This window comes from Geotrypetes seraphini, chromosome 19, assembly GCF_902459505.1.
Source record: "Geotrypetes seraphini chromosome 19, aGeoSer1.1, whole genome shotgun sequence".
NCBI classification, from domain to species: Eukaryota; Metazoa; Chordata; class Amphibia; order Gymnophiona; family Dermophiidae; genus Geotrypetes; species Geotrypetes seraphini.
In genome coordinates this window covers 20,186,614-20,210,773 of record NC_047102.1, presented here as the reverse complement: position 1 = coordinate 20,210,773, position 24,160 = coordinate 20,186,614, and the positions used below count along the sequence as shown (strand labels likewise).

General features: G+C 42.5%; 2 protein-coding genes across 4 annotated transcripts in view; both read right to left on the bottom strand.

The window, feature by feature from the left end:
- EPS8L2 (EPS8 like 2) overlaps positions 1 to 15,941 on the bottom strand; it is a 282,798-nt gene extending 266,857 nt beyond the window's left edge. The window contains exons 1-2 of one of the 2 annotated variants that reach the window (XM_033928822.1): positions 15,832 to 15,940; positions 8,397 to 8,478 (exon numbers count right to left, since the gene is read on the bottom strand). The gene's annotated coding sequence lies outside the window, so the exon portion shown is untranslated. Of the gene's footprint in view, positions 1 to 8,396; positions 8,479 to 15,831 lie in introns of both variants that reach the window. The other variant, XM_033928821.1, reaches the window with a different exon arrangement.
- A 5,787-nt stretch (positions 15,942 to 21,728) lies between these two features.
- TMEM80 (transmembrane protein 80) overlaps positions 21,729 to 24,160 on the bottom strand; it is a 41,612-nt gene continuing 39,180 nt past the window's right edge. For both annotated transcript variants that reach the window (XM_033928530.1, XM_033928529.1), the window contains exon 5: positions 21,729 to 22,053. In XM_033928530.1, the coding sequence (XP_033784421.1) occupies positions 21,848 to 22,053 (206 nt within the window). In that variant the 3' untranslated portion in view covers positions 21,729 to 21,847. The remainder of the gene's footprint in view (positions 22,054 to 24,160) is intronic.

The following is a 24,160-nucleotide window of genomic DNA, read 5'->3' as shown; positions in this document are numbered from 1 at the left end:
GGCTGTAGAAACTTTACAGTACTACCACCTGAATTGACAATTTACACTTGTAACAGATCATGCCTCCAAGTGGCTTCATCTAATGAAAAAGAGTATTGCCCGTTTGTTGAGGAGGAAATTTAACCTTAGAGGCTTATTGGTTTGATAGTTCATAGAGCAGGAAAAGCACATGGAATGCTGATTACTTATTCTGAATAGTCGACCATGAGGGTGAAAGCTTAACCCTGACAGTTGAGCTGAGGGGGAGGGATTGTGACAGGGTATATGCTCTGTTACTCACCCTAGACACTCACAGGAATCCAGTATCAGAGGACAATCTGGGTTTGACCAAGATCTGTAATAGCAGACTTAATTTGCATATGAATTAGTTCTATAGCAGAGGTCTCAAAATCCTTCCTCGAGGGCTGCAATCCAGTCGGGTTTTCAGGATTTCCCCAATGACTATGCATGAGATCTACGTGCATGCACTGCTTTCAATGCATATTCATTGGGAAAATCCTGAAAACCCGACTGGATTGCGGCCCTCAAAGAGGGACTTTGAGATCCCTGTTCTATCGAATTAACTGTTTTGAGAGGATAAAAGACTTAATGGGGGGGGGGTTGAGAAGTGTACCTGACCACAGGTGAATAAAGGACAAAGGACTTTTCAACAGTATAGAGGAGGGTTTTGTATAGGTAGGGGAATAGGACTCACCCTGACCATAAAAGGGGGTTATCACATGAGAACTATTTTCCCCCTGGAAAAGGAGAGCTTCTTTAAGAGCTCTCAGGCAACCCTTGGGAACCTGACTAGTGGCCTGAGCATGGCCAAGGGCCTTTGAACCTGACCAGAGCTATCATGAGGTCTTGGCCTACACTCTCGGGTGACACTCACATGACAATAAGCTTAGCAGATTATGCCAGCTTTTTAGGGAAAAGGCTAAACTAACCCAAGTTCTTCCCTTATTCATTTGTATACTTCTAGTCCTACTCTTCTCTGACATGCACAAGTCAATGAATACAACAAAGTCAAACTACCTGAACTGTTTAAGTTTTTGATAACTTGGAGCCATCCATCAAGCCCTAGTGTAGGTTCCCCAGAAAACAGAATGTCTGTAAGCCAGTTCTGGATTTTGAGTTGTCACCCTAATGTGCTACAGAACTTCTAGTCTTGCTTTTTCCATATACAATAAAAATTATAGGTTCCAGTATGTATCAGGAGAAGTGCAAAACAAACAAGAACTTTTCTACAATCTTCCTTCCAGAAACAGTCACTTAGCAGCTGTTGTAACAATATCACAGCGTCGATTCACCCGCTTCAATTCCTGTCAAAAAATGGCCCCCCAGGAATTGAAGCGGGTGAATCGATGCTGTGAGTTGAGCTATAATTCAGATGTGCTTATTTTTTTCTTTAGAGTTTGTAAGCACTGTTTTTTTGTGTTTTGTTCCCAGCAAATCCCTGAAGAAGCGCACCAGCGAAACAGGGAACCCTGTTGGATTTTGCTAGTGGTGATTTTGAAAGTAGCTGCTATGCTTTGAGTTTGACTCCTACGGAGTGATTTTCTCCTGCTTCTAAACTCCAGGATCACGTTCTATTGTTTGAAAACTGATGGTGAAGACAGCAATGTTCAGATAAGTGATTTTTTTTTAATTTTTTGTATTTAAGAATTAAGACTGTTGAAAGTTATTGTGAAATTACGTCTTCCATCTTTTAGGGAGTTTTTTGACCGAGGATGTCTCTGCTAGTTTCAAGTGATATTTGCAACTAGCTTGTCTATGTGGGTTTGCTGTTTTGATAGCCCCTATTAGACACTGAGGTCTTTTCTCCCTTGTGAGTTCTATCTAGATGTGAAGGGATGACAGGGAACTGAACAAGCATGCAATGGACAGAGGTATGTATAAGTTTGGGACTAGAATTGCACAGCTCCTGGAAGTGGATATAGAAACATGATGGCAGATAATGGCCAAATGGCCCACCCAGTCTGCCCATCCATAGTAACCATTATCTCTTCTTCTAAGAGATCCCACATGCCTATCCCAAACCTTCTTGAATTTAGACAGTCTTTGTCTCCACCACCTCTTGTGGGAGAATGTTCCACGCATCTACCACCCTTTCTGTAAAAAAAAGTATTTCCTTAGATTACTCCTGAGCCTGCGAGTCTCAGAATATAGAAGCAGTTGCACAACCATCATATATGTGTACTTAGAACATGCAGGCACACCCTTTACCTCATATTCTGAAAGTTTTAGTGCTTTGAAAACATTCACAAGAGGTATGAAGTACTCTATTACAGGATGGCCCTTCCCAGTATAATACTCTGAGCAGCAATTACAGCTGTGAGCATTTCTACAAGAGGAGGACTATAAAGGATGTGTCTGTACCCGCCTTCTCTTTGTAGTTCACTTCCCATCCCCTTCCAGCCCTCAGAACCAAAACAATCAGGAACTTAGCAGAGCCAGATCTATTTCCTATTTATAGGTGACTTGTAACAATTCCCTTATCCCATGTAGTTCTCTCTCCAGTCCGCCCCCTTTTTCTCCACTGCTCAGTCTCATATCCAGAACATTTTCTCTTTCTGCCCTGTATCTCTGAAGTCCCTCTCTCTTGCAGTATCTGAAGACCAGCTCTCTTTCAAACTTCACATCCATGGGAAGTGGCAGTGCTCCACAGAGCTTTTCCATTACTGAACTCCCTCTGACTGAAATCCAGCATCACAGACTTGCTTACACCAGTGTTTCTCAACACACGGTATGCCACCGCAGAGAATATTCCCTGCCCGCCTGTCGAAGCTATGCTGCTGCCACCAGGGATCCATCCTTGCTGCCTGCCCCACCTGCTGAAGATACTGCCAGGGATTCCTGCCTCTCCTCACCCTCCTTCTCAAAGCTGATCCACAGGGCTTCCCTGAGGAAAGCCTTTTGGGTCAGCGGGGAGGGGGGGTTCCCAGTTACCTCCATGCCACATCTGCTCCTTCTGCCTAAAGCAGCTTGTTGGGGGGACACGGAGATGGCAGCGGTTCACATGCTGCACATAGAAAAACTTGGAAACCTTCTTTCTGATATCAGAGCTGACATCGGAGGGAAGGCTTGAGGGTAAGCCACATGCAACATGTGAATCGCTGCCTGCGCGTCCCCCCAAAAGCTGCTGAAGGCAGATGGAGTGAGTACGGCTTGAACGTGACACAATCTTTTGGGACAAAGAGAGATGGGGGAGGGGGAGAAGCATGTTGGGGCATTAGAGGGGCACAATTTTGACTCAGAAGGGAGGTGGCATGAACATGGGACACAGAAAGGAGTGAGGAAGGGGGCACTAACGGGACAAAGGAAGAAGGGAATACAAAGGGAGAATTGTTGGGCATGAATGTGAGTGAGAGGGAAAGAGATGGTGGCACATGGGGACAGGAAGAGAGGAAAATTGGGCATAAAGAGAGAGGTAGAGATGCATGGGGAAGAGAAGGATGAGGGGGAAATGTTGGATATGGTGGTGGAGAAGGAACAGAGGGATAGATTGAAGGGGATGCAAGAGGGAGGAATATTGGACATAGTGATGGAGGGAGAGATGTGGAATGGTGCTAGAGAGGGATGATAGAAGGAGAAATGGGCATGTGGCTGGTGGGCAGTGGTGAAAAATACTGCACATGATTCAGGGAATGACAGAGGAAGAAACTTTGGACTCATGGAGGGACAGAAAGATGTTGGTTGGGGAAGGAAATAAGGTCTGGAGGAAAGGAAGCGTGAAGGCAGAAAAAAAAAATAAATATTGGATGCACAGTCAGAAGGAAGTGCAATCAGAGACTCATGAAATCACCAGTCAACAAAGGTAGGAAAAATGATTTTATTTTCAATTTAATGATCGAAATATGCCCGTTTTGAGAATTTATATTTGCTGTCTATATTTTGCACTATATTTTTCTGTTTTTCTATAGTAGTTACTGAGATGACATTGCATATTTTAAAGTCATCTGCCTTGACTTCTTTGGAAATAGACTCTGTAGAGAAAGACAGACTGTTCACCCTCTCCAAGGTAGGGAGAACGAGAGGACACTCTCTAAAGTTGAAAGGGGATAGATTCCGTACAAACGTAAGGAAATTCTTTTTCACCCAGAGAGTGGTAGAAAACTGGAACGCTCTTCCGCAGTCTGTTGTAGAGGAAAGCACCCTCCAGGGTTTCAAGACAAAGTTGGACAAGTTCATGCTAAACTGGTGAGACTGGACTCATTTGGAGCACTAGCCTTGACCTTGGGGCCGCCGCGTGAGCGGACTGCTGGGCAGGATGGACCATTGGTCTGACCCAACAGCGGCAATTCTTATGTTCTTAAAACAAACCCCAAATATAAATGATAATTAACATTTTCTCTGCATAAGAGTGTATGCTGTTTTTTTTAAAAAATTTTGTGATTATCATTATGTATTAATAAGATTATATTGTGTGTACATGAAAAATAGATGGAAGAAATTACATTACAATTAGTACTGTTATTATGGGGGTAGGGTCAGGGGCAGAGCCTGGACGGGTCTGGGGCGGAGCTTGGCGGGGGTACTCGGTTGATATTTGTTAGATTTAGGGGATACTTGGCTTGAAGAAGTTGAGAAACACCTGTATTCTGTCTACAAAGCCAATAATCCTTTGCTCATTGTAGCTGTAAGACTAATATTACATATCCACTGCATCCTTTCTAGTTTTGGTTTTCTGATACTATGAGAATTAAGGATAATTTCAAAATGTGAATTAAATCTGTCATGGAAACTGATCCATCTAACCCTAAAACACACTCGGAGCCAGAATATACCCCATGTTTATTCATGCTATAAAACAGCTGGACCTATATACAGAACAGCTGCACTCCAGGAAATATCAACTCATATGCTGAAAAACCCAATAACATCTAAAGTCTTCAAGCAAACCTCAATAGCAATATTTGAAATAAGTCTGCCTTGACTTCCCATGTAGGTGAAATATGAGACCTAGGTCCACATCCAATCCTGGTTTGTAAGAGCAAAACTCTACACTGTCAAGAGGCTCTGTGCTATGACATTTTTGCTACAGATAGCCCATGTAAAGAGCAAATACACCTTTTCTTACTGTCACTACATATATCCACTCATACAGCTCAGAAGTCACTAGGGTAAATGTGATGAGGAAGGCCATGCCTTCAACCTCGTTTCCTAATCGTGAAAGAAATGACTCAGTGACTCACCTCTGGTTCTGCTGGAATAGTGACATATCACTGCCTTTACTTAGAATCTCTTACTGGCAGACAATCACACCCAAGCATCTACATATTTGGTGGCTTAAATGAATTTCAATAAGTGTGAGAACTGTCTATCCCCTCTTGAGTTCTCTGGGTAAAGTCTGACCATCAGGACCATAACAAGGCATTTATGCCCCTGTCCTACTGTGAGCCCAAGCCTTTCTCCTTACACCCTTGCATTTCTGATCACCAGTTCTGGTTTTTTCTCTCCTTTTTCCCATACCACATGGTTGTCATGCACTGCCAGGCCCACTTACATCTCAAGTCATTTTTACACCACCCTATCACCCAGTTATGGAAAAATTCTGCACCCTTTTCTAAACCCTTCTGAAATATACAAGACAGTTCAACATATTGGAACAAATGGTAGTTCTTGGCAGGTCCGTACTGGCCCATCTCCAGTGGTGCTGGTGTGCTGAAGGAGCAATCCCATCAGGATTCAATTACACCAGCACTTATGTCTGGCTTTCCACAGTGGAGATGAACAGCTTCGCTTTATCAACCTAAAGGACACTGGTTCTCCCCTTTCTCCTATTTTATTCAATATACTAAACCTCAGTAGTTTGGGTAAAGTGTTCAGACTCTGAATATTTGTTATTTTTCTTATGAACATAGCATTGCTCTTCTATTTCCTATATATCAAGATATGTTTTCAACATATATGTTGATGAATGAGGCTTCTGAACTTATTTTCAACTAGATGTGTATGAACCATTTTAAGATCAATGCCAATAAGAAATATTTTATGGGTGGAAAATTCCTAGCAGACTATACCTGTAATTAACACAAGATTGGCAGGAATTGAAGTACCATTAAAATCAAATATTAAACTGTTGGATGTTATATTAGATTCTAGGTTAACTATGGATCTTCATATAAATTATGACATTCAGAAATGTTTAAGTTAAAATTATTAAATTATTAAAAAGTTGGCTCTACAAGGACGCTTTTGAATCCTAAAATTCAGATTCCTTTGAACTCAGGTTTTATTAGAGGTCTAGTATTCCTTGAAAAGAAAATTAATGGATAACAATTCCTACCCTAAATGTACTAACCCTACTTGTTTTTCTTTTTCTTTAATTCATTGTAGTTCAACCTGCCTGCCCTAAGTCCGTCGTGTGTTGTCAGAGTCTTATGTATACTATATTTTATTAAAACCCCGATTTTATACTTGTAAATGGCTTTGAAATATGATGTTGCGATTGAATCAAATTTTTAAATAAAACTTGAAACTTGATTGTAGTATCTTTGATCATGACTACTGTGGAGTGGCCTAGTAGTTACAGCAGCTGCCTAAGCAATTCCCACTGCAGCTCCTTGTGACTCTGGGCAAGTCACTTAACATTTCCCCGGCCCAGGTACAAAATAAGTACTTGCTTAAAATATGTAAACCACACAGAAAAAGCGGTATAGAAGTCCCATCCCCCTTAATGTGGTATTTATGAGTTTGCCAAAGAAACAATTTCAAAAGGTTACAAGACATCCAAAACTCAGTAGCTAAATTGATCCTGAATGGAAAATTATATGGCCATGGGACTTCTTATCTGACTGAGTTGCATTGGCTTCCAGGATTGAATTTAAGATCTTGACTTTTATGTTTTAAGATTCTTTACGGTCTCAGCCCCCATTACACGAAGAATTTCCTGACGATCTATACTCTTCATTCTACTGAACTGCAATTGGTTTAACCACCCAAAGCTTTATGTAGGCTGCAAAGCTTTGAAGAGCAAACATTAATTTGTAATGGGGCTGAACTCTGGAATTTTCTTCCGAGACATTAACCCCCCCCCCCCTTTTTTATGAGCTGCGTTAGGCTTTTTTAAAAAAACTTTTATTTCTGGCTAAGGCGGTAAAAGCTCCGAAGCTCATAGAATTCCTATAGCATCAGAGTCAATACCACCATGGCTGGCGATAAAGAGGGCCTAAGAATTATTTGTCTTTTTGTTGAAGTTTGAAGACCTGGCTTTTTAAGAAATATCTGATGACATCTCATTAATTTTGGTACTTGATGTCTTTGGCTTATTAGGAAAACTGTCTCAGTATGCCTTAAAGATCTAATCTTGGCTATCCCTGCTACTTTTTAAAGATCCATGTCAAACATTTTGAAATGTTGATTTATTTGTATCACAGTAATCTGAGATATGTATTAGCTATGAATGTATTAATTTCCTATTTTGTACTCTGCTTAGAACTATTGGTTAAAGTGGAATGTAAATTTGGTAAATTAAATTATATCTAGGAGAGTCTGTTTGTACATGCAAGTCTAAATGCAGGCAGTGTGTATTTGAGCACCTCTACAAGCATACAGAAAGGTACAATGGGCAGAGGAACCGAAAAGACCAAGGTAAAATCAGCTCAAGAAGCAGAAACTTAGCAACACTCAATGCTAAGGTTGGGCTTCTCAGAGTTACAAGACAAACAAGGACAAAGGGACAGTCATGTGCTCTTTTGTGGAAATTACTGTGTATGTTCTTTTGTTACCCAACTAGTATGTAGGATAGTATGGGCTATGTATACATTTTTTAAAATAAATTTCCTTTGTTAGATCTGGACTACGGGGATACGATGAAGCTACTAGGTAATAGAATTAAAACAAACATAAGAAAATATTTCTTCACTCATCATGTAATTAAACTCTGGAATTTGTTGCTGAAGAATGTGGTGAAAGCAGTTAGTTTAACAGGGTTTAAAAAAAAAGGTTTAGATAATTTCCTAAAAGAGAAATTCATAGGCCATTCTTGAGATGGCCAGGGGGAAACCCACTGCTTATTCCTAGGATAAGCAGCATAAAATCTGTTTTACTACTTGGGATCTGGGTTGGCCACTGTTGGAAACAATATACTGGGCTTGATGGACCTTCAGCCTTCCCAATATGGCAGGTAAGAGGGATAAAATTTTCTTGAATGTTTACCATGATTTGGGCTTATCGGGCAGCTAAACTTTGGAGAACTTTACCAGATCAGATTGGTTTGATAAATGATAATAAGAGTTTTAAAGAAGCCTTGAAAACATATTTGTTTAAAGAATATATGTTTGAATAAGTTGTTCTATGGGCCATTTCTGATCTGCCTGGTTCCACTCTTTAGTAGCGTGGATAATCTGCTAAAGCACAAGTTTATGAAGAATATGATTCACATCTGGGCATTGTGAAACAGGAGTACTTACTGTCAGGAGGATTCTGTTCGTGGCGTCTGAAGAAAAAAATCGTTTTCTGTCACGGATTCAGATAAGTTTTTTTTCACGCTACCTGTGGGTTTGTTAAAACAGTGGACTTTAATTTAGACTGTAATATACTCAGCTGTAGCTGTCTGTTGTAAGTTTTTTTTGCAGTGAACACATTTTTTCTTGCAGTTTGAAAGTTTATGAATGAAAAATCTACCGTTTATCTATGTGTGGAGTTTTTTTCCCAGACTGCTTAGGGTACTGTGTAGTCCTGGCGGTCTGTTTTTCTCCACGTTTTTGTGCTTATGATTTTTGTTATGTGTTCTGGTTTGACTGCATGATTGCGTGACCCTGCAAGAACAAATTAACAGCCCGTGTATTCATTTTTTTCTTTTTTCTGATGGCTCTTTATCCTGTGCATTGATTGGGTGTTTTCAACAATACCATATTTGCCAACACCCTGTATAAAAAACATATAAGTATGTAAACTTGTAACCTGTTACGAGTTCCTCTGGCAGGATGGGATATAAAACCAAATACAATCTTTTCACATTCTTTTTCTATTGTAATTTTATTTTTATGTAAAATTGGTGCGAGCCTTTTGAGGTATTGGTGGGTATATAAATAAAATTTTTATTGTATAAATTTTGTAGTCTAATGGCATTTGCGGCAGGACACTATGATGTTACTTTGCAGAGAATGGCTGGAGGAACTACACAAATTAAGGAGATACTGTAAATGAGGATTTTGAGTCCCTCCCAAAGAAATGTAATAAAATTATCAATTTGCTATAGAGATGGGCAATTGGGATGAGATGATACCTCGGGAGCTCACAATTTCATCGAAAGAATGGAAGAGACTTGTAGGAAACTGTTTAAAATATGCTATTAAAATGTTTTATTGTGTTGACATTGTAATGTATACTGTGCCATATTATTTAAATATGTATACTGCTGTAATTGTCTTTTCCTTATTTTGTCTTAGTTTTACTGTATACTTACTGCCTTCAGCGAATTCCATCAAAAAGGCAGTAATAAATAAAAATAGTATAGGGGACATATAGCCAAGATGAAAGTTTATCAGATGAAGCTCTGAGAGGTGGGAGAGGCACCTGGATAAATGCCCTCCCACCACCCCAAGTTTCCAGGAGAAGGCCCTGGTGGGCTGGTGGGTCAGAACCCCCTAGCTCAAGCAGACATCCCCAAACTCCCCCTCGTACCTTGTTGTAGAAATCCAGCAAGAGGGATGTCCACTTCCTCCTGCTGGCAGGCCCACCTCTTCAAAATGGTGGGCAGCCTTCCTGCCCCTCTCTTTTATCAAGGCCATTGTGGCTTAATGGCAGAACTGTCAGTAATTTTGGGTGGTTTGTAGTGGTCACTAAATTTTGTGTATGCTTAAGCGATTGTAAGACATTGATTGGGGTGCTCATTTTAATATTAATGAGGTAATTTGTATGGCAGAGTTGGAGGCTGCAATAAACGCACGGAAAAGCCCATGATGAGCTATTGTGGACATCGGTCGGTAAATTACATCTGCTGCTAAACCAGTTCAACTGGTTTAGCGATGATGGTTAGATGCACAGTGAGTTTATTGCATCCGGGCCTTAGACTGTAATCTGCTCTAGTGCACTGCTGTCGGGTTTTCTATTTGATTTCTGTGACATCTGAAATAATAAAACGCTAGCCGCGCATGTGCACTTAACTGCGTGCTTCCGTTTTCCCTGATCTGAGATGTAGGTCCGTGGCCTTGCAGGAGTGCGCATGCGCGACTCCCCAGTCTTACTTGGCCTGCAAGAGGGCGGATGCGGCGGCCACACAAATCGGAAAACGCTGGGCAGACAACCCCTGCCCTCTCCAAGCCGGGACCGCAGCCAGCCAACGATGCCTCCACACCGCGGAATTACTTATCTGCCAAGCCCGCGAGGGGAGGAGGGAGAGGGCTGGAAGGGGGGGTGTGCCAGGGCAGGAGGGAGTGGGTATCCCTCTTGCTGATTTTTTTTTAAAGCTGTGGAGGAGGATCATCATTGGGGGTAGAGGTTGAGGTGCGTATTTGGGAGGTCCAGGTGGCTGAAGGAGGGAGTGGGCAAATAAAAAGAGCGATAATGCTTGTGGGACAGAAGGACTTGTGGGAAGCAATCAGGAGTCGGGGGAGGGGGAAGATGTGGGATGGGCATGGCAGATGTATGGGGTGAATGAATGGATGAATATTTGGGAAGCAAAAAAAAAAAGGAGTATAAAATGTGGTAGAGAGAACAGATGGCAAAACTTCCTTTGGATAAGAATTGTACCAGGGGAGACATTCTGTTTTCCAGTTATGAGATGAATGATAGTTTTCTTCCCCCTAATTCTATATAGCGCACCATTAATTAGAAGCCAATTCAGCATGTAAATTTTGGTACTAAAATGGGGAGGAGGGAGCAAAGGTGCTATTCTATACAGGTAATATCTGGGTGGGTCACAATGCTGTAGACACTAATATTTCCACCTGCCCTTTCCATGGTGTAAGTTCTAGCACTCTCTTTTATAATGGAATGAGGGTGCGCATAGACTTTGGTACCTTTTAATGCCCATTATAGAATTGTCAGCTTTGTGTCTATAGTATCTAATATGCAACGAACAAAATATGACACAGATGACAATCTGAAGAAGAAAAGCTACAGAAAGAAAGTACATCTTATACTGAGAAAGGAAAGAAGGTGGAAAACAATTGCCCGTTTGGTTAGTGACTGCAGGTAACAGCCAGAAGAGTGCAAAGAGACATCACCCAGTCCACAACTTTAACCTTTGCTCCTACTACAGGCTCCATTTTAAGATGACAAGGCTGAGTCAGGCCCAGTATTTACTCTGTACTGAAAAACTTTGCTCTTCTGAGAAGCCTGGTGGCACTAAACTGGACAGAGAGCAGCTGATAAGGGTCAATAACTCAACCCGAGTATAGCAAGTCAGACCTAAGACACAAAGGACAGCAAAGGAACATCTTTTCAGGACCAAATCACTGCATCAATGGGAAAATTCAGCCCTATCCAAACGTGGGCATTTTCTATCAATCCCCCTTCTTTTCGTCCTGCAACACATACACTCTCCCTCCTTTCACCCTTCCCACAAGCACCGTCATGTAATCTATAATTCACAGCTACAGGCAGGCAGGATCAGCTCTTGTTTTACTCTGAGAAAAGGAGGTGGTACCTCCTGAAGCCTAGTCAGGAAATGTATTATATTCGTTCAATAAAAGCTATTAAAAGCCAAGTGAACTTTAGGCCCATAACATCAATAAACATATTCAAATTTATTCCAGTGCTGTTCTTGGAGAAGAAGTGGAACTGGCTTTCAAATTGGTGTATAGTAAACTAGGCAGCAGCAAGTCCTCTCCCTGCCAGCTCTCTTATCTGTCCCATTCTTTAATTAAACAAATAAAGTGAAGCCAGCCCAAGAGAGAAGAGTGAATACATCTACATGGGTTATACATAATGTGGGATGGAGTTTCTATGACTGTGCTTGTTTGCTTTGGGAAGAACTGTTTTTAGCTGACAAATATTCACTCATTATTCCAGCTTTTAGACCGTAATGCATATATTTGCAAAACCAGCTGTTCTGTAGAAGCAATAATACTGTAATTTGGGAATTATACATCACATTACAGCGACACAACATCTCAAAACCCTCCATTACTTGAGAAACGTAGCATTATTATCGCACTGAAGTCCAAGGAAATACCTGTGACTGGCTATCCACAGTCCCAGAGAGTCAGTGGCACAATAGGATTAGAAACATTTGCAACAAAGAAGGAATAATCCACCAAAAGTGAAGCAGTGTATGGTCTCATCAGTCATGCTATATTCGTGAAATCAAAAAGCTTTCTTTACTCAAACAGTACAGAGGCGACTTCAAGTGCTAAAGTTTTATTCTAAACCTGTGCATAAGGAAAAGGATTTTAGAATAAAGTGAAAAGAGAAAGCACTGATGAAAGAAAGCTGCTGCCTGAAGCATTCTGATTTCCCCACTACACTGCAAAGCTGATAAGGCAGCGGTCAAGTTCCAGGGAGGAAGAGAGTAGGTGTAATAGGGATCTCGAAGGATGAATTTGAACTGAAATAAACAGCTTCTCTCTGATTGGCCAATTTATGTTTGCTTGACTGAATTTCTGTCCTGTACATCCCCTTGATAAAAGCCATAACCTAACACTACCATGTTTAAAAGGCTGACCGCTGCATGAGCGCAATGCTTATAAAACACTTGACATCGTTTAAGGTGTGGGGGGCTGGGAGAAGGGTCATTTGGGGAATGAACACAAATATGGGGTCCTTTGGCAGAAAAGCAGTAGAAATAAAATTCTATTTCTGAGCCAAAATAGTGCACTAGCAATACAAAAGAGCTAGGGAGGTGAGAAGCATAACACCCTTGACTACATGGACTGAATGAAACTGAAGCTGGCAGATCTTCTATCCTGCAGCCTTCAAGAAGGAAGGATAGGATGAACTGGGAGGGAGAGTGTTAGAGGATACCTTACACCCTAACATCAGTTTCTGTCATCCACAATCCTGAGCACTACATCTGACAAGCTGACTGAAGAATGAGACTACGCCAGAACTGCCAAAGTCCTCTCTAGCTCAGGGATAGAAGTTGGTGTGCCTCTGAGCCTTCACTACAACTATTCTTTCTTTTTTTTTAATTCTTTGTTTTCATAAAGAACAAAATTAGGAACATTACCATATTACTTAAAGAAATAAACTCAAACAGAGAGAAACTATAGCCCACATCATTGGAAAATACATATTAACACAAACAGGCAAAAAAAGGCCTTAACTTATATGTCAGACTATTTCTCAAGTAAATGTTTATCTTTTAGGAGATTCTCTAATTGAGATGGATCCACACATATATATTTATCTGTTCCATAAGATACTAAACCTTCATTCCAACTATTCCAGAGTCTCTTCCAGTTTTACTGTAATCCAGTCATTGTAGTGCCAAGCCACCTGTAATAACAGGCCTTAAAACACAGTCGCCAGGTGTTGGCATTAACCACTGGAAAGGGATGGGACTTGATAGGCTGCTTTTTCTGTGTGCTTACAATCAAAGTAGTTTACATATTTTAGACAGATACTTATTTTGTACTTCGAGTAGTGTCCACAGTCACAAGGAGCTGCAGTAGGAATCGAACTCACAACCTCAGGGCGCTGAGGCAGTTGCTCCAACCACTAGGCCACTCCATCGGGACATCCCCTGCACCAGCCTCATACCATGGATGATTTGGTGATTGAATGACCTAAACCAGCAATCAAACCTGAGTTCCTCCGCACAGAAATTGTACTGAGCCACTGTGCCCAGAAGGACATCCTAGCCGTCACTTTACACATTTGATACTTGCTATGAACAGAGATGTTACAAGGAACCATCACCGTGAGTGAGGACTTTCTAGCTGGTGTGACTTTAAAAGCAAGTAATGGCTAGGGAGATGTCAGAGAGTGACTAACGTATCTACATACGTCTGATAGCGCTCTAGAAATAATTAATATTAGTAACTATCATACATGTGCTGGGCTTTTAGTCATATAAAAAACATATGTTGTCATTTCACCCATCCCTTGGGCATCATACCTTACTGTAATACAACTGGCCTGGCTCCTAAGCCATCACTATTTAGACTAGTGTTCTTCAACCTTTTTACACCTATAAACTGGCAGAAATAAAAACTATTTTGTGGACCAGCAAACTACTATGACTGAAATTTTAAAAACCCCGTCTCCGCCCCATCCCTGCAGCTTGGTCCCCATCTCCATCCTGTGTACAGGAAGTAGGGAAAAAGAGAGAGTGAGAAAAATCCACTCCCTCTACTGCCATAGCCAACATTTTTCCCTCTCTCATGTGCAGCATTTTTCACTATTGCCCACCAGCCCCATGTCCAACATTTCTCCTTCTATCACCCCTCGCACCAGGCACCCCTCCGCCAAAGCCAACTGGAGGGCTTCCCCCCAGTGTCAGAGCTGACGTCAGAGGGAAGCCTTTCTGGTCAGCCAGGGATCCCAGGCAGTTACCACAACCATCAGACACCATCTTCCTTCCAGCTTGGCTGCTCCTTATCTTCAGAGCCAGCCGCACTTGTTTGCCAGGACAGCGCACAGCGGCTCTTGCATGCTGCTGACCCGGTTCCAGATCAGCCATGTGCAGCATGAAAGAACCACTGTGTGCTGTCCTGGCAAACAAGTGTGGCTGTGCTGAAGGAGCAGCCAAACCGGAAGGAAGACGGTGTCCAACGGTTGAGATAACTGCCTGGAGAGGATCGCTTGCAGGGGACAGAAATTCTTCATGGACCGGCAGGAAATTTTTGCAGAGACACAGCAGTCCGTGGACCAGCGGTTGAAGAGCACTGATTTAGACTGTGCTATTGTGATCCACTGGAAAGTGTTATCCCACAGAATTTTTCCAAAATATGTAAAGCTATAGGTTATTATAAAACATCCACAAATGCAAACTCTACATTTTTTTAAAATAAGTGATCTCTCTGAAGTTTGTGTGGCAGACTGTCACCTCATTACAGTTCTCTCATCCTGTGAGATTCCCGAGTTTTAGGGAGTAGCAGTGTGGGGGCCTCAGACTAAGTTCCCAAAAAAAATACCAATTTGCATCCATTGCTGTGTACATTTTTGAAATCTCTCCGTGTCATAGAAACATAGAATGTGATGGCAGAGCGTGTCCATTTAATGAAAAAGTGCAAGTTCACACGGACAGGCTCCAGCTGATCTCTATCTTTTGTCTTATGTCTAAGTTTATGGAGCTTTCTTTAATTCTGTTTTCCTTCTTTCTCCACCATCCTTTCATTCAGACACTTTGCTCACTGTTAGTTCTGGGTCTTTGCCTTGGAGGCTTTAGTGGCCTTTTGTTGCAGAATGCTCTTATTTCCTGTATGTCATTTATGCCTCTGGAGCATTTTACTGTCTCTCTCACAGCATCTTTTGTCTCCTCTCTACAATGCACATGTTTGTGTTCTTAAGTCACCCATGGCTTTTCACAGCCTCCAACCGTTCTATATTTATCCCTGTCAGAGGTAGAGCCTTGAGAGTCTCACAGAGGACCTGTACCAGGCACTGGCAGCTCTCAGTGTGGGAAAGGCACCGTGAAGCCTGTCAAGGTTGGACTCTGTCACTTACAGTCTAATGCCGTTGCCTTATCATCTACTAGAGGCTACGACCAAACTGTGTCTTGTGCCCATGAAAAGCATCCCTGTGGCACTCCACCCGTAACCTCTCAGCTCCCGCCTCAGCACCCTGGGGGGGGGGGGGGTCGGGGGTTCCTTGCGACAGACCGAGGGAAAAAGTGCTCTTTAACATCCAACAGACAGTCTCTGCCCAGAAGAGTTTACCAGCTAATTTAGACGGGACTTTTCACCTAAGAAACCACGAAGACTGAAAAGGGAACCATGGCAACGACCGTTCACTCACCCGGCGCGCGGACAAACTTGTCTCGAGACTCCACAGGGTCCGGCTCTCGCGCTTCGCTTGCGGCGGCTCCTTCGCTTCACTCGCGCACCACGGCAGGTGTGAGCCTGGGCTACGGCGCGCGCGCAGGGGGCGTGGCTAGAACAGGAGCAACAGGTTGGCGTCGAATCGGGGCGTGGCACGCCCAGAGTAACCCCTTCGTGCCGGGAGCGCAGGCGCCTGAGAAAAGCCCCTCCGGGACGGCTCGATGTAACGTAGGAACTCGGGCCTCGAGCGATCGCACGTGCTCAAACCAATGACCAGAACCCAGAGAAACCCTCTTGCATGATTTTCTTTTTTAGCATCTTTAATCCATCTCTTGCTGCACTTCCTTCGCTCTTAGACCGCGAAGAAAGGCAAGAAATAGAGAGAAGCTAATTGGGGAGCAGCTCTGACACGAGCAGAGCCCAAAAGTGGGGTCCAAACCCGGCTCTGCTCGTTTCAAACATTTACCTGCCATCAAGAAATCTGAACCACTGGCAGTGCTACAACCCCAAAGGTCTCCCTTGAATTCTTGGTTCTGCCACCCCATGCCTGATGTTGGACCACCTTCACGGAGCCACTTGAGGACCAACCTGGGGCGAGCGATTGGCCCTGAGCCAACACCGCAAAGTCTGCCATCTTCCGCAGCCAGTGCTGTCCCCACGGGGAACCTCTGTGGCGCAGGGGCAAAACCCCCCAAAAGAAAAGAGAAGCCCAGCTCCTATAGTCCTGATGGAAAGAGGGGAAGGGCTCAAGTCTCAGCATGAGGCTTCCTACTAGCTCGGGCAATTATGGGAAAATAAAACTTGGCCAATCTTCAAAGGTAGCCTATTGCAGAGTACTTCGGGTCAACGCAGGACTTAGGCACTGCTAGGCATGATTCTCTAAAGGTCTTGGCTGCCTTTAAAACCTGCCTACATTACAGGTGCCCGTAGGTACGATGCTGTAAAAAGCGTCTAAGCGTGCCTATCTTTTTATACAACATTTACAGAATTTTCCTTTATATCCTCATCAAATAATCGATTTATTTTCCAACAATCGGAAGCATGATATGGATGCACTGTAACGTTGAAGAGTGAAGGGCTGAAGCAGGAGCAAATGGTTGGATTCCAAGGAACAGCAAAGAGTCAGTTGTGAGGATTCAAATTTTATTCTTTTGATTTTATACAAAATGTATAAATTATAATTATAGACATTAGAGGGCACCAGAAATTTGGTCACTATAATGGCAATATCACTCAAAGCACCTCCGGAATGAGAGGGTACAGGATGTAAGTCTCGGTGGAAGCACTTATGCCATGTCAAGGGTTGTTGAGCCTAATTGCTCAGCATGCCCTGAACCACTCCTACCTCTCCCACATCCACACCCTCTTTGCAGTTGTACACTATAGAAATTCGGCAGAGTTTATCAAATAGGGGTGTAAGACATTTACGCATGGAATTACAAATACTTCTTGATACCATTTACAGGAACTCAATGCCAATTTAGCATCGATTAGCTAATTTAGTTATGTGAATAAAATGACCTTTCTGTGCCCAATTTTTAGCACCCTTTATAGAATATGGGGGTATATGCACAAAAATATACAAAAGACTAAAAAAAATAATTCCAAAGATTATAGTCTGCTACATTCACATGTACAAATACTGTATTTCCTTATAAAATTATTTAATTATTCAGCTGATTATGAATCAGGCTCCAAAAGAAGTCAGGAGTTTTGTGTGAGATTTCAAGTTGCTGAGGAGTTGGATTTACACTGTAGAGTGGAGACAAACAAGAACTCTTGGGAAGGGCAGCCATGCCTAAAACGGCTCTTTGGATTTGCAAATGCAGAAATTACAGCAAGATTAGACAGAAACATTTTCCTTTCTAAAGTTTTACACTAATATTTGCGTGAAAAGAAAGATGATGGCCAATTATGATGTAAAATCGCACACTTTGGTGTGATATCATAAGGAAGGAGATTGTGGATGCCTTTCAAGAGGCTCTGCTCAGAGAAATGGTGACGGAACCCACAAGGGAAAAAGCGATATTGGATCTGGTCCTCACAAATGGAGAGAGTATCTCTAATGTTCGAGTGGGTGCTTACCTGGGAAGTAGCGATCATCAAACAGTTTGGTTTGATATAACGGCTAAAGTGGAGAGCGGCCGCACGATACTTAAAGTCCTAGATTTCAAATGTACGGACTTTAATGCTATGGGAAAGTACCTGAAGAAAGAGCTGTTAGGATGGGAGGACATAAGAGAAGTGGAAAGACAGTGGTCTAAGCTGAAAGGAGCGATAAAAATGGCTACGGACCTTTATGTGAAGAAAATCAATAAAAACAAGAGAAAAAGGAAGCCGATATGGTTCTCCAACCTAGTGGCTGAGAAAATAAAGGCAAAAGAGTTGGCGTTCATGAAATATAAAAAAACCCAAGAAGAGGAGAGCAGAAAGGACTACAGGGTGAAACTGAAAGAAGCCAAGAGAGAGATATGTCTGGCGAAAGCACAGGCGGAAGAACAAATGGCTAAAAATGTAAAAAAGGGAGACAAAAATTTTTTCATATATATTAGTGAAAGGAGGAAGATGAAAAATGGAATTGCTAGGCTAAAAGATGCTGGGAACCAATATGTGGAGAGTGATGAGGAGAAAGCGAATGTGCTAAACAAATACTTCTGTTCTGTGTTCACAGAAGAAAATCCTGGAAAAGGACAGTGATTGTCTGGCAAAGTTACACGAGAAAATGGAGTAGATTCTGCGCCATTCACGGAGGAGGGTGTTTATGAGCAACTTGAAAAACTGAAGGTGGACAAAGCGATGGGACCAGACGGGATCCATCCCAGGATACTGAGGGAGCTCAGAGAGGTTCTGGCGAGTCCTATTAAAGATTTGTTCAACAAATCTCTGGAGACGGGAGTGATTCCTGGGGATTGGAGGAGAGCGGATGTGGTCCCTATTCATAAAAGTGGTCACAGGGGTGAAGCAGGAAACTACAGGCCGGTGAGCCTCACTTCAGTTGTTGGAAAAATAATGGAAGTGTTGCTGAAAGAAAGGATAGTGTATTTCCTTGAATCTAATGGGTTACAGGATCCGAGGCAACATGGCTTTACAAAAGGTAAATCGTGCCAAACGAACCTGATTGAATTTTTTGATTGGGTGACCAGAGAGCTGGATCGAGGACATATGCTAGATATAATTTACTTGGATTTCAGCAAAGCCTTTGATACAGTTCCTCATAGGAGGCTGTTGAACAAACTTGAAGGGCTGAAGTTAGGACCCAAAGTGGTGAACTGGGTCAGAAACTGGCTGTCGGACAGACGCCAGAGGGTGGTGGTTAATGGAAGTCGCTCGGAGGAAGGAAAGGTGAGTAGTGGAGTCCCTCAGGGATTAGTGCTGGGACCAATCCTGTTCAATATGTTTGTGAGTGACATTGCTGAAGGGATAGAAGGAAAAGTGTGCCTTTTTGCAGATGATACCAAGATTTGTAACAGAGTAGACACTGATCTGCAAAAGTTAGAGGAATCTGCAAAAGTTAGAGGAATGGTCTAATGCCTGGCAACTAAAATTCAATGCAAAGAAATGCAGAGTAATGCATATGGGGATTAATAATAGGAAGGAACCGTATATGCTGGGAGGAGAGAAGCTGATATGCACGGACGGGGAGAGGGACCTTTGGGTGATAGTGTCCGAAGATCTAAAGGTGAAAAAACAGTGTGACAAGGCAGTGGCTGCTGCCAGAAGGATGCTGGGCTGTATAAAGAGAGGTGTAGTCAGTAGAAGGAAGAAGGTGTTGATGCCCCTGTACAGGTCATTGGTAAGGCCCCACTTGGAGTATTGTGTTCAATTTTGGAGACCGCATCTGGCGAAGGACGTAAGAAGACTTGAGGCGGTCCAGAGGAGAGCGACGAAAATGATAGGAGGCTTGCGCCAGAATACGTATGAGGAGAGATTGGAAGCTCTGAATATGTATACCCTAGAGGAAAGGAGAGACAGGGGAGATATGATTCAGACGTTCAAATACTTGAAGGGTATTAACGTAGAACAAAATCTTTTCCAGAGAAAGGAAAATGGTAAAACCAGAGGACATAGTTTGAGGTTGAGGGGTGGTAGATTCAAAGGCAATGTTAGGAAATTCTACTTTACGAAGAGGGTAGTGGATGCCTGGAATGCGCTCCCGAGAAAGGTGGTGGAGAGTAAAACTGTGACTGAGTTCAAAGAAGCGTGGGATGGACACAGAAGATTTAGAATCAGAAAATAATATTAAATATTGAACTAGGCCAGTACTGGGCAGACTTGCACGGTCTGTGTCGGTGTATGGCCATTTGGTGGAGGATGGGCTGGGGAGGGCTTCAATGGCTGGGAGGGTGTAGATGGGCTGGAGTAAGTCTTAACAGAGATTTCGGCAGTTGGAACCCAAGCACAGTACCGGGTAGAGCTTTGGATTCTTGCCCAGAAATAGCTAATAAGAAAAAAAAATTTTTAATTGAATCAGGTTGGGCAGACTAGATGGACCATATGGGTTTTTATCTACCATCATCTACTATGTTGATACCCTCAGCTCAATGTCCATCAGCGTCTAAGAAAGCAAATAGAACGTTAGGAATTATCAGCAAAGGAATGGAAAACAAAGATGAAAGTATTATAATGCCTTTGTATCGCTCTATGGTACGGCCGCACCTCAAATACAGCGTAATTAGAAAAGGTACAGAGAAGGGTGACAAAAATGATAAATGGAATGGGACGACTTCCCTATAAGGAAAGGCTAAAGCAGCTAGAGCTCTTCAGCTTGGAGAAGAGACAGCTCAGGGGTGATATGACAGAGGTCTATAAAATACTGAATGGAGTGGAAAGGGTAGATGTGAAATGCTTGTTCACTCTTATTTTACCAAAGACTCTGCTGGATTCTGTAAAGATCATCCAAATCTGGGCATGGATCCCAGCTGCTTCTGCAAACTAATTAAAATGATCTTGTGTGGAAAAAGGGGGTGTGGCCATGGGAGGGGCATTTCCAAAATTTAGGTAGTTATAAAATACACTCTTTTAGGCACCCAACTGCCATTAGCTGCACGCCAGCATTTGCACCAGGTTTTAGCTGGCGTAAATCTTCGTGCTAAGTTTGCTTAGCGCTAAGCGACCTTTATAGAATGGGACATAACTTTGGGTATTATTGAATTGAGGGAGATATTAAATTAAAGGTTGCGATAGACTTGACAATTGTATAACTTTAATATCCCAGCTCTTATATTAAAAGAATTAATATAACTTAGTAAAGTGCTGAGACCTCATAACCCTTAGTGAGATGATAACATCAAAGTGAGGTTATTGTAGGGACCATCATCGCCTTTACTGTCACCAATAGAGTAGACTAAAGAACTTATCTGTAAACTCTGCTTGGGTTCTTCTCAATAACCACAGCTATTCAACGTGTAGTTCTGTGCAAAATCATAGTAATATAAGAGCTGGGATATGAAAGTTATACATAACTTTGGGTGTCATTTACAGGATCTGGTCCTGTGTTCAGCAAGCCTTTCGTTAAATAAGTCTATTTATTTAAATGTCTCAACTTGTCGGATCTTTTTTTGCCAGCCTAGACCAACCTATGAAAATGAACTTAAGGTTTACATTTAGGCATGTTAAATTTAGATGAATTTTCAGCTGAAAATGCAGGTTCTCAAGTTTGGCTGATAAGAAGTGACTCTGGCACAAGGTCTGACATGCTCTGACACTCGTAGGAATTCTACGAGTGTTGAAGCAGCGTTGGAGCATTTAGCGTTCCAGGTCGCGGTAGAAACCAAAAAAAAAAAAGGGGAGTTAGGAACTTAATGTGTACATAATTTAAAGGCTCATTTTTATAAATTTTTGTTAAATATTTGCCTCTAAAACAAACAACCTGTATTCTGTGAAAACCAAAATTTACTTGAATCAAAGTAATTGCATTTGCTTTCCTGCCCTTTTTTTCACAAACAAATGTGTCAGTACCAATCAACTCCTTGACAATTTTGTAAGCCATTAATTTAACTTACAAATGCTGCAATAGAAAAGATATCCAAAATGCCCTCCAGTCCATAGAAGATGAGCAAAAGTGCATTAATAATGACGTCTGCTCTCAATACATATGTCTCCCACACCAGGAAATAAACCGATAGAATGACATTGGCCACAGTCAACGCCAGGCTGATCCCCAATGGAAGCTCTTCTTCTGTAAGGTTTCCTTTCACACCTTAAGAAAAAACCAAAACATTCAATCACATTTTCTTATTTCCAGAGAAAATATTTCAAATTTTACATTACTTGGCATGCTTATGTGATTCTTAGATATCTCAGACCCAGCAGCACTATTCCATGAATGGAGCACTGAGATACATCCGTTTTTACAGTGGTGAGGAGCTGAATTCGCTCATGTTTTGCAGTAGTGGCACGAGTTCTCTGCAATTCTGTGAGACTGCCAACACAAACTATTCCAAAGCAAGACTGTTGATTGTGATGCACAAAATTGTGCTGCATGGAAGCCCATATGAATTAAATACATCTCATTTCTTTTAATTTGTATTTTTTTTTGAAACAGATTTATAGACTTCTTCTCTGAAAAACCATTGAAAGTGGTGCACATTATGTTGAAACGATTTTTATTGAGCCAAGAGAAAATTAATCTATTCATCCAATAAACAGAGCTCAAACAATTTTCCAAATGTACAAACGCCCCCCACCCACCCCTTCTGGAGTCCCACCACTACTAAACAACAAAGAACTAAACAGTATACTGGAAGACATGAAAAAGGAGTACAAATACAGAAAAATCACACAATCAGCAATTCAAAATTCAACTCATGGCTCCCAGGTAGCCGTAAAACCAGAGGTCATGTGCAGAAGAGAGGTCCAGGACGCTCTGGCGTTCCCAGGTGAGCGAGTTAATCATCTGGATCCTCCGGCTCCAGCCATTTCAGTAAAATACATTTTAAGGCAGACAAAATTGGCCATCGCAGGAAAGCCCTTGTGCCCGGCAGGTGAAAAACGGACCGTCATCCTCCAAATGCGTCCAATAAAGGTGAACAGGCTGGTCCAAAAGGCCTGAACCGCCGGGCAAGACCAAAACATATGGCCAAGAGCAGCCTCCAAATGGCCACATTTATCACAAACTGCGGATGAGCGAAACTTGGCTCGATGCACCCGCCTGGGCAAGACATAAAGATGGAATAACTATTTATATTGCATTAAAAAAAAATTTCCATAAAGCAGGCAATCTAGTTACAGCTGTTAAGATAATATCATCAGGCAGTATTACACGGAGATCCTGGGCCCAGGAGGTCTGGTATCTGGCATAGTCAGGCAAAGGGGTCTCATCCTTCAAATAGCGATGATGAAATTTCAGGGGCACCTTCATCTGAGAACCAAGAGTACAGGCTGTGGATAGTAGTTCCTGTCTACCAATAAACAAATTTTCTCTCCGAAGGGAAGCCACATAATGGTGAATCTGCAAATATGCAAACCTATTAATACCAGTCAGGCCATACTCCTGACACAGCGCGAAAGGTTTCATAGTGGAAACTGGTGCACATTATAAAAACACTTACCTGGGATACCCACAGACCCAACGGGAATCCTGCGGGATCTCTGTGGATTCCCGTCCGCCATATTCCCGTGCAACTTTCTATCTGGCCCAAAGGCTCTCCCAAGAACCTACGGTATTGCCTGGAGGCCCAAAAATTACCACTACCTGATCTGGTAAGGAATTTAATTTGCGATCCTGCACGCTGGAAATAAGATCATCCAGACCCTTCCCAAAGAGTAACTGTTCCTTGAATGGTAGTTTACTCAGGGTTGCCTTAGAGGAAGAATCTCCCACCCACTGCCTAATCCATAGCATCATGCGGGCAGAAATGGAGCCAACATTTTGCTCACACTCTGAAAAGGTCATACAAAACATCAGCCACATAATCCACTCTGTCTTCAATTCCTGGAAGGATTCCGTGATCATCTCCATAAGCGCTGAAGGCTTAAACAGCTTGCACACAGCGGGGACCTTGCCAAGATCAGGGGCCTACATCAGATTCAGATCCAGCCCCCACCAGAGATGAAGCTGCATCTCCTGCCACATAGGATCCTAACTAGGAGAGTAAAGGCTTTGAAATAGAGCCACTTTCATCCCAGGCTCTGACTCAACTTCCCCAACTTGCTTATGGCACTGTTGCTGGGGAACTGTGCTCAGGGGTGGAGGAGAGAGGCCGCGATCCCTGAGGGTTCCACGCGGCCCATGTTAATCATGTAAGTTTCAAACATCATATTTATGAATTCAGGGGGAATATCGTGACTGGGACTCTGCCGAGTTC